The sequence below is a fragment of the Colobus angolensis genome, unplaced genomic scaffold (assembly GCF_000951035.1).
Source record: "Colobus angolensis palliatus isolate OR3802 unplaced genomic scaffold, Cang.pa_1.0 Scaffold8, whole genome shotgun sequence".
Taxonomy (NCBI): Eukaryota; Metazoa; Chordata; class Mammalia; order Primates; family Cercopithecidae; genus Colobus; species Colobus angolensis.
In genome coordinates, this window is record NW_012121820.1 from 6980616 (window position 1) to 6991158 (window position 10543).

The window sequence follows — 10543 nt, forward strand, 5'->3', positions numbered from 1 at the left end:
AAAAAAAAAAAAAGAAAAGAAAAAAGAAAAGTAAAAGAAAAAGAAAAAAAGAAAGAAAGAAAAGAAAAGAAAAAAAGATGCCTCCCTGAAAAGATTGTTAGGGGCGTTAAATGAGTTAATACATAGAAGATGCCTGAAACTTAGAGAATACTCAAAAAATGTTGGTGGTTGTGATTGTCATTATACTGTAGTTATTCTTCTGCATAGAGATGTGAAGCTGCATAGAAAAGGAAACTCTCACCAGAGCTCCTCAGAATTGAAATTTTCCAGGTGATTGCATGTCACTGTTCTCAACCATTATATTCCATTTTCTTTTCTTTTAATGCCGTTGTCAGGATCACCCAGGTAACAGGGTTATCCTGTCCTCATAAAGTGAATTAGGAAGTGTTCCATTTTTCTCTGCTCTCTGAAAGAGTTTCTGCAAGATGGTATTATTTATTCCTTCAATGTTTGGTAGAATTACCATTGAAGCCAGAAGGGCTTGGAGCTTTTTTGTGGGGAGGTTTGTAATGATTGATTCAGTTTCTTCAATAGACACTGAAATATTCAGCTTTTTAATTTCTTTTTCTGATAGTTGAGAAAGGTATGTTTTATCAGGAAGTTTCTCTGGTTACTTGAAATTATCAAAGTTATTGGTAAAAAGTTGTTCAAACTATCCCTTTTGTACCCCTTTCATATTGTAAGATCTGAGTCATGTCTTTTTAAAATTCTTGTCATCTATTAAGTTCTGACCTTAGAGTGTCCCTAACAGGGAAGCTATATTGCCTTCTTAAATTTGTAACTTTGATGCTACTCATGAGTATCACACACACACAAAAACACACACACACGCACACGCACACACCATACACCAATTCCTGTTGAGTTAGAGGAGTAAATTTGCAAGGATCTCCTACTGCTCCGGAAATCCGCCCTCATATTTTAAAGTACAATAGGCAAATGAATGCTCAAGTGTCTGCTGGACAAAGGGGAGGCTCTGACCTTAGGAATCTGCAAAAGCTTTTATTCTCTAAGATTTAGTTTAAATAGCTCTTCCTAAGAGAAATGTTCCCTGCTATCTTTCCTTGTCCTCTAAGCTAAGTTAATTACTTTCCCCTAGGTATCCCTGGCTTACTGAGAACCACATGTTGGTCCCGGTGTAGTTATTTGACCCGGCATCCACCTGCCTGATCCCTATACTCTGAGCAACTCGAGGACAGATGTTCACTTACTCATCTCTACCTGCTGAACTTTCAGCATGGTGGCCAGCAAAGAGTCAGGGTCACAATCCATTTATTCTTTCACTCATTCCACACTCTGATACCAATTCCCTCAATGTGTTGGGGACTGTGCCAAGTGCTGGGGACACAGAAGGGAACAAGACAAAAGAAACAGGGTCCCTCTTCTCAGAGAACTTTCTTAGTAGTTGAGGAGACAGAGTCAGTAAATCATTTTGAATGGATGAACCTTTGCAGGTTACAATTTGGCAGCATTTACCACCTTATTTTCTGTGGAGCATAAGTTGTGGAGGATTTTAAGAAATATTTCAGTCTGTGGTCAAATATATTTTGGAAACTTTGGGTTAGACAAGGCCAAATAAAATGTGTGCACTACATGATTTGTCAGCCCTTTCAGTGTACCAATTATGAATTTTTAGCAGAGTAGTTGGGAGAGCAGTTCCTGAAAAACTTATTTGGTTTTAGAACCCTTTCTTGGGAAGATATCATGTGACCTTGGATGTGATGTGCTGGGAAGTTCCACATAGAGATTGCTTAAGACCCCCTGGGTACTCAATGTATTTTTCTTGATTTGGAGCCACAACTTTTTTATTCCAGAACCATCTATAAGATGAGAAGACTTCAAAAAGTTCATAAGAAAATGGAATTAAAAGACAAAAATAACAATATAAACTTTGTTTCTCAACATAAGCTCCATCAAATTCTAGACACTTTTGTAATGATGATACCAGCTATTTAATCCATCCTTAAAGAACTAAGAGTCTGGGGAATTTAACCATGTCAGTGTCATCTTTTTTTACATTATTAGCTGAAGAAAAATGGGTGCTCTTTAAAGATTTTTGAAGATTAGGAAACAAAAAGAAGTCAGAAGAAGCCAAATCAGGACCATAAGACAGATGCCTAATGATTTCCCATTAAAACTCCCACAAAACTGTCCTTGTTTGAAGAGAGGAAGGAGCAGGAGCATTGCTGTGGTGAAGGACTCTCTGGGGAAGCTTTCCCTAGCATTTTTCTGCTAAAGCTTTGGCTAATCCTCATAAAACTCTCATAATGAGCAGATGTTATTGTTCTTTGGCCCTCCAGAACATCAACAAGGAAAATGCCTTGAGCATCCCCCCAAAAATGTTGCCATGACCTTTGCTCTTGATCAGTTCACTTTTGCTTTGACCGGACCACTTCCAACTCTTGATGGCCATTGCCTTGATTGTGCTTTGTCTTCAGGATTGTACTGGCAAAGCCATGTTTTGACTCCTGTTACAATTCTTAGAAGAAATGCTTCAGGATCTTGATCGCATTTGTTTAAAATTTCCATTGAAAGTTCTGTTCTTATCTGCAGCTGATCTCGGTGCAGTGGTCTTGGTACCCATCAAATGGAAAGTTTGTCCAACTTTAATTTTCCAGTCAGAATTGTGTATGCTGAACCAATTGAGACATCTGTGGTGTTGGCTATTGTTTCTGCTGTTAATCGTTGGTCCTTTTTAATTAGGGCATGAACAAGATTAATTTTTTTTTCCTTGCAGATCCATGTGGATGCTCTGCCACTGCAGGCTTCATCTTCAACATAGTCTCATCCCTTCTAAAACAAATTATCCATTTGTAAATTAGAATTTCTTTGGGGCATTGTCCCCATAAACTGTTCGTAAAGCGTCAAGCTTCACCATCAATTTGATGTTTGTTTTTACTTCAATTTTAGCAGAATTCATAGAACTCTGATAGGGGCGGTTTTCGAACTATCCCTTTTAGTGCCTCAAACTAGATTCTGTTCAGACATCTGATAATAAGTTAGTATGAGTTTATTTTGGTGCAAAAATTTGAAATCCCTGTATAGTTTTTTTCATGAACTTTTTGAAGATCCCTTGTCTTAACCTCTCTGTGCCTCAATTTTCTCATTTGCTAAATGTAAATGAAAATAATACTAACCTTCCTTTCATAGGTTGTTTAATGAACAAATAGATATAACATACTTAGAACAGTCCCGGGCATATAGTCACATTCAATAAATGTTAGTTCTTATTTTTTCCATCGCTGTGTGACAGAGATATTCTGAATTTTGCAATAGCAAAGATGAAAGCACACACATTAAGTTCTATTAAAATGTCAGGCATTATTTATTATTAGGAGAATGGAGAAGGTGAGTGTTTTAGTCAGGAGTCTGAGTTGCAAATGACAGAAACTTGAATCACAGAGACATTAAGTCACCTATCCAAGGTCACAAAAGTCATGGTGTAGTCAAGCTATAGTTCAAATCCAGGAAGTCTTGCAACAAGCCCAGGTTCTTGATCGCTGTACTGTTCTGCTCTTCTGTGAACCAAGTGCTGTGAGAGCATAGATATTGGAACTGACCAGGACTTTAGGGTGGGGGTCACAGGATAAAAATGGCCTCACAGGATGAGTCATAATTCACTAGATGAAGAAGTAGAAGAATGTTCCTGGCAAAAGGAAAAGCATGTGCAAAGGCCCAGAGATTGACAAGCAGTGTAGACTGCTGAGAGAACTGTGTCCAGGAGAACAGAGAAAGTGGGGAATGTGGGAAGCCTGTACTGGGACACCCTGATAAGCTTCGAATGCCATGACTGTGAGTCTGGGGGCCATGGGGAGCCAGAGGAAGTGTTTGAGCAGGGGAGTGGCATGATCTGAAGTGCATTTTAGAAGTATTCCTTTGACTGCTCATGTGGAGGATGCGCAAAGACAAGTGCAAAGGTTGAGAAATAGTCTCAGTGAAAGCCGATGAAGTTTGACATTGGTCAAGAGCAGGGCAGATGGAGGGGAGAGACCTAAACGCTCAGGCTCTAATGACAGAGCTTGGACTCTCTTGTATCAGATCATGCCTGGGACCTCTCTCAAGTGGGTTTGGCTCAGATAAACCCCAAATCCAGCTAGAGGACATAACCCTTCTTCTTGACTCAAATACAAAAGAGGCTTCCAGCATAGGCAAGAAGGCAGTCCCTCTCCTTCTCTGTGCCAAACACCTCTCCAATCATAGCTCAGAAACATGTCACCCTCTCTGAGAACACTTCTGTCTTAGACTGGGTCTTTGGAAGGACCCTGAGACAATGATTTGACTGCAAGGAATTTGGGGGCAGTGGACAAGGGAATCAGTGAAGAGCACGGAAGAAATAGAGGTGTATTAATGAAGAGTTTCCTGCCAGCAGCAGGGATTCAGCCTTACCGGGGACTTCTGGGAAATGGTATTCGACATGCCTCAGTTATCCCACTGAAAGGCAACTGATCTTCGTGGCTGGGAGCTATTCCTAGTAGTGTTACTTCTTTGCAGTCTTGGCCAAATGTGCTTCTAAAGCCAGAGAAATCTGAAGACGTCACTGGTGTGAACAGGAATGGTGGGCACCAAAGGGAGAGACGGAGGACTGTCTTAGTCCATTTGGGCTACTATAACAAAATACCTTAGACTGAGTGATATTTAAACAATAGAAATACATTGCTTACAGTTCTGGGGGCTGGGAAGTTCAAGATTAAGGCACTGGCGGATTCAGTGCCTGGTGGGGCCTTGCTCTTTTCTTCACAGACAGTGCCTTATTGCTATGTCCTCACATGGCAGAAGGAAGGCCCTTAGGCCCCTTTTATGAGGACACTAATCCTATTAGTGAGAGCAGAGCCCTTATGACCTAATCACCTCCCAAAGGCCCTGCCTCTTATCACCACTACAATGGGGATGAGGATTCCATATATGAATCTGGGGGGACAGAAACATTGAGACCATAGCAAGGAGGTGCTGAGGTGTCTTCCCTTCTCAGACCCCACTGCCTGACACAGCTCCCTGTAACCTTTGCTCCATAGCTCACTGTCTTAAACTCTGTTTTAGCAGTTGTCTCTCTGGGGGATGAATGATTCGTCTTCATGTCTGTCTCCTTGAGCAGTGGAAGCAGATGAACCAGGGATGGGCTAGGCACCAAACCTTGTATACCAAGTAAAGGTGTGGACTACAGTCTAGGAATCTAGGACCAGGGATGGGCTAGGCACCAAATCTTGAATGCCAAGTAGAGGGGTGGACTACAGTCTAGGAGTCTAGGGCCAAGGATGGGCTAGGCACTAAATCTTGAATGCCAAGTAGAGGGGTGGACTACAGTCTAGGAGTCTAAGTGTCTCATAATAGACCTAAGATGAAAGTGAAACATCTTATAGTCATATCATTTTCAAAACGCAAAGATGAGGATTGTCTGAAGGGGTGTAAGAGTTCATTTATGGTATGTCTGGGCTCCTGTGGGAATTTGAGATTATAATCTCCACCAAGGACTCATATTTACAAACTGGGATACCTGTTGGTCTGGCAAGTGGTACGCAGAACAGGATACATGGGGCATTCCTTCTTGGGTCAGCAGGAAGATCTGATAGAAAGTAATTGTATATTTTAAAAAGCATGAATTCATTGTGGAGCAGGATACCAAGCATGGGTGGAAGAAAGGCAATTTTGCAGCAGACTGTGATGCAGATTTCCTGGCCCAGGGGATGATGCACAGATGTTCTTCTGCCTGGAGGCCCACAGTGGTGTGCTGCAGCCAGCTTATGCTGGCTTGGGAAATGTGATTGTCAAGTTTTTAGGAATTCTAGTAGCCAGTTATTAAATACAGACCTTTATACACACACACACACACACACACACACACACACACACACACACACACTAGTTTTTCAGAGAGCCAATTGTTCAACATTTACCAACACACATCTGTTGTTTGAGGGATATTTGGCAGAAAGAGGCTGGGAAGGTGATTTGGGTTTGAGAAGCACTGTAGTTTTTGTTTGTTTGGTTTTTAGAGACCAGGTTTCACTGTGTTGCCCAGGCTGGACTTGAACTCCTGGCCTCAAGCAATCATCTTTCCTGAGCCTCCCAAGTAGCTGGGACTATAGGCACCTGGCTAAGAATCGTTATTGATTGGCGTGGTCAGATTTGCTTGTTAAAAATTTAGAGACTATGTCTTAGTCATTTTCTTTGTGCCAGCTTCCAGCCCAGGGAAGCATGTGGTCAGGAATAAAGTTTGCTAAATGGATAGATGAATGAATGATAACTTGGCTTGAGCTTTTTCTCTAGGTTGTAGAAGCATGTATTCATCATTCAACAGATATTTTGGGTGCCTACTATGTGCCAGGAACTGTTCTTGGCATTGGGAACACAATCCCTGCCCTCCTAGAGCTTGCATTCTAATAGAGGAAAAAACATATAGAGCTATAAAATCTGCTTTCAGGTGGTAACCAGTTACATGAAAGAACATGACGCAGGATAAGGGGCTAGAGACAGGGTTTCGTGCTGCTTTTGTACTGGCAGCTAAGACTCAAGAGGAGAGGTGGCTCCATCTCTCCAAAGCTGTGTGTCTTCAGGAAGGCCCCTTTGGCTCTCTGAGCTGTGGAAACCAATCGTCCCCAGGTGATATTCAGGTTCCCAGCCTAAGAAGGCTGAGGTGGCCTTGGCCAAGTCTGAAACCTTGGGTACACCGGCTCCCCAGGTGGTTACTAAAGCTCTGTAGGCAGAATGTTGGGATTCCAGGATCTTCTCTAAACAGGGTGCTGTTTATTGTGCCACTGGTTTCCCACATCCTTGTTTGCTGTGCTGTATACCTGGGACGGGCCTGCCCTCTATCTCTGTGGAATTCTGGGATGATGCCTTTTGACTCCAAGCACACATTGAGGCTTTTCCACAAAAGGGGACCTTTTCCACAAAAGGGTCTCAGCTTCTTGTTGGGGGAGCTTTGGGGTTCTGGAAACAGCTCTGACATCCACCTGCTGACTCACTCTTTCCCTCTCTGATGCGAGTCTCCACATCTGTAGAGCCAGGGAAATGAAAGGGGCTTGGTGATGATCTGATGATCTGCCACTGAATCCCCAAACTGGGGAGGTTTAGGGGCTGCCAGGGTAGGTGGAAGGGAGGCAGAGAACAGAGAAGCCCGTGACCAGCTCCTTATCCCACTTGTCCAGAAAAGTGCCTTTTTTTTTCCTGATTTTTACATTCAAAGTTTGTCTGTTTTATATATTGGGATTCAACATACAATTTTGCTTGAACAAAGGGCTGGGGGTTATTAGCATTTGTGGACTCTGGTCTTGTGATTCTCAAAGATATCTTACCTCTGAGATGCATGGATCTGCCTGATTTGAGAAACTGAAAGGATGGTGACAAATCAAAACTTAGGGAATTTTTAGCTGTGAAGTTTGATTCTGTATTATTCCTTTTACTTTCAACCTTTAATGGGTGTGTCCAATAACCTGGGTTCTTGGGATATTCATTCCAAGTTGAATTAATTTGTTTTTTTGTTTGTTTGTTTTTGTTTTTTTGTTTTTGAGACGGAGTCTGGCTCTGTCTCCCAGGCTGGAGTGCAGTGGCCGGATCTCAGCTCACTGCAAGCTCCGCCTCCCGGGTTTACGCCATTCTTCTGCCTCAGCCTCTGGAGTAGCTGGGACTACAGGCGCCCGCCACCTCGCCTGGCTAGTTTTTTGTATTTGTAGTAGAGACGGGGTTTCACTGTGTTAGCCAGGCTGGTCTCGATCTCCTGACCTCGTGATCCGCCCGTCTCGGCCTCCCAAAGTGCTGGGATTACAGGCTTGAGCCACTGCACCTGGCCGAGTTATTTGTTTTACAGTTGTTCTTCTCTGGCCCCCAATAAATAAATTTTAGGTATCCTGAAGGATAACTTTGTATTAACTGTGGCAGCTTGTTTAATTTTTTTCTCTAAAACAGTGTATCTTAAGCCAATAGGAAAATGGGATGAGCTGTACAGAAATTCTCCCTGTGGGAGACATTTTGCCCATCTATATATTTCATGAGTGAATGTGAGCAACTGATAGAAAAGCTAAGGGACTTGGGAATCTGGACATTTTCCAATGTAGGGTGTGTTAAGCAGAGTCTCGGGATGTGTGTTTCAAGGTATGGAAATTGGTGACTGTGTGTCTCCCCCATCTCAGTAAATGACAACCCCATCTTCCCACTGCCAAGACCTACAACTTGGAATTGCCCTTGACTTCTCTCATTGCTCACGTATCACAACAGATCTATCAGCCAAGTTGTCAGACGTGACCTTGGAAATAGATCGAGAATTCAACTGCTTCTCACTACCAACAACTGCCGGCAGTGGGCCCTAGTGGCCAGTGTCTTTTGCCTGGATTGTTGCCACAGCTGTCTGATGGGTCTCCGTGGTCCCTCCCTGGCCTCCCTCTAAGATGGATTAACTAATCATAGCGTCCCCCATGCAATCAGATACCTGTCCTGTTTCGCTGAGGATATGTTCTCTTAGGATGGTGCTCTGTTCGATGTCCTATGGACATGGAATAAAGTTAACAAAACTTACTGTAAGTAGGAAGTAAGAGCCATAAGATGGCTCCAGACAGGACCAAATCCAAGAAAAAGTTCATGTTTCCTAGAATATGCAAGATCATTGCCTTGAGAGGACATAAGAAAGCAAGGGCAGGGCAGGAATAGTTTAATTCCAACAGTGACCACGCGAATAATAGGACATTAAGTATTATGAATCCTGTGGGACACGGATGCGTTAGATGTGAAGTCATTGTCATTATCACTCTCATGATGAGAACAGGTGTGTAGTTTGACAGGTTTTGACAAACGTGCACACCAATGTAGCTACCACTCCAATCTAAGTATAGAACATTGCCTTCAGCCCAAAAGTTTCCTCTGTGCTCCTCTGCAACCCCTACCTATGCCCCCACAACATAGACCTTCCACCCTAGCCCTGACAACCACTGATTAGACTTAAATTACTTTGTCTGCCCTTCATTGGTTCTAATATTCAGCTGAGAACAGCAGCAGGGCACTTGTATGAAGGTCTGGCTATAGAGGTAGATTGCGTTGGTCTACCCTGGTCTGCACAGCCATTACCTTGCTAATGACCTCCTTGCACCTCAGTTTCCTAATCCATCAAATGGGGATAATAATCATACCTACTTCACTAGGATTTTGTTAGGAATAAATAGCACCTAGTACTTAATAGCCCAACAGATGTCAGCTATTGTTATTGTTTATGGAGTATGCATTGTGTTTTGGGCATTGTGCTGAGTACTGTGTAAGGATGTGGCAGTTGCTCCCTGTGCCCCCTCTACATCCCTACTGGTGCTCACCATTTCCGCACACACCGGTAGCTTCTTACTGCCTCTGATATGGTCTGCAGGAGCATTTCCTCTGGCTGCAGGAGCGTGCTCAGTCTGCACATAAGGATGCCGGAAGTGCTGAAAGTTAATGCTCCCAGTATCAGCCCTCAACCAACGATGGCCAGGAGTTGGCAGATAAATGCTCCAACTTGCTTGCCTCCAGTTGAGACAACTCGAAGGCATGATTTGCCCTTTCCCCAGGGTTCCCCATCAGAATTGAACTTCAGGTGTCCACAGTGGTAACCTTCTCATGGGACACTCTCTGAAGCACTGTCTGGCCTGTCCCTAGGGTTCCTCATCAGAATTGAGATCCAGGTGTTCACAGTGGTAACCTTCTCATGGGACACTCTCTGGATTGGCTTCCTTCTGTTTCACTTCCCCACTGTCCTCCCAGAACCTCCTGGGATCCCCTATCAAGTAAACTATTTTCATTCTCATCTTTATCTCTAAGACCACAGTGTATTTCACTTCATTCTCAAACAGTCCTATGAGGTGGACCAAAATAGCTTCTTCATTTTATAGTTGAGCAAAATGACGCTTAGAAAGATGATGCCACCTGCTTAAAATCAATGCCTTAGGCACACACCTGCTCCACTGCTTCCCTGAGAACGAGCTGGGGCAGGCCCTGCCGCAGGCCTCCTTCCCCCTCTCCACCCAGCCCCGGGCCTTCTTCCCGCTTTGCCCCGAGCCCTGGGCCTCCTTCCCCCTCTGCCCTGAGCCCTGGGCCTCCTTCCCCCTCTACTCCCAGCCCCGGGCCTCCTTCCCCCTTTGCCCTGAGCCCTGGGCCTCCTTCCCCCTCTGCCCTGAGCCCCACTGACCCTCTGAGCATGCATCTCCTCCTGCAGGAAGGCCGCTGCTTGTTTATCATCCTGCTCATGGCGGTGTACTGGTGCACGGAGGCCCTGCCGCTCTCAGTGACAGCGCTGCTGCCCATCGTCCTCTTCCCCTTCATGGGCATCTTGCCCTCCAACAAGGTCTGCCCCCAGTACTTCCTCGACACCAACTTCCTCTTCCTCAGTGGCCTGATCATGGCCAGCGCCATTGAGGAGTGGAATCTGCACCGGCGAATCGCCCTCAAGATCCTGATGCTTGTTGGAGTCCAGCCGGCAAGGTAAGAACAGGTAACGGTTCCAGCCCTACAGTGGAGAGGCAGAGGGACCACACCTCTAGAGCCTATACCTGCTCTTCTTGGTTTACTCGTCCAGGCCAAGAAGCTCATC

The 10543-nt window shown here is 44.3% G+C and overlaps 1 protein-coding gene across 5 annotated transcripts in view; it reads left to right on the forward strand.

Moving 5' to 3' along the window:
* Window positions 1-10543, forward strand: part of SLC13A3 (solute carrier family 13 (sodium-dependent dicarboxylate transporter), member 3) — a 130368-nt gene that overhangs the window by 65161 nt on the left and 54664 nt on the right. For 3 of the 5 annotated variants that reach the window (XM_011928854.1, XM_011928855.1, XM_011928857.1), the window contains exon 2: window positions 10169-10434. In XM_011928854.1, the coding sequence (XP_011784244.1) occupies window positions 10169-10434 (266 nt within the window). Of the gene's footprint in view, window positions 1-9923; window positions 9981-10071; window positions 10435-10543 lie in introns of those variants that run through there. The other 2 variants (XM_011928856.1, XM_011928858.1) reach the window with 2 other exon arrangements.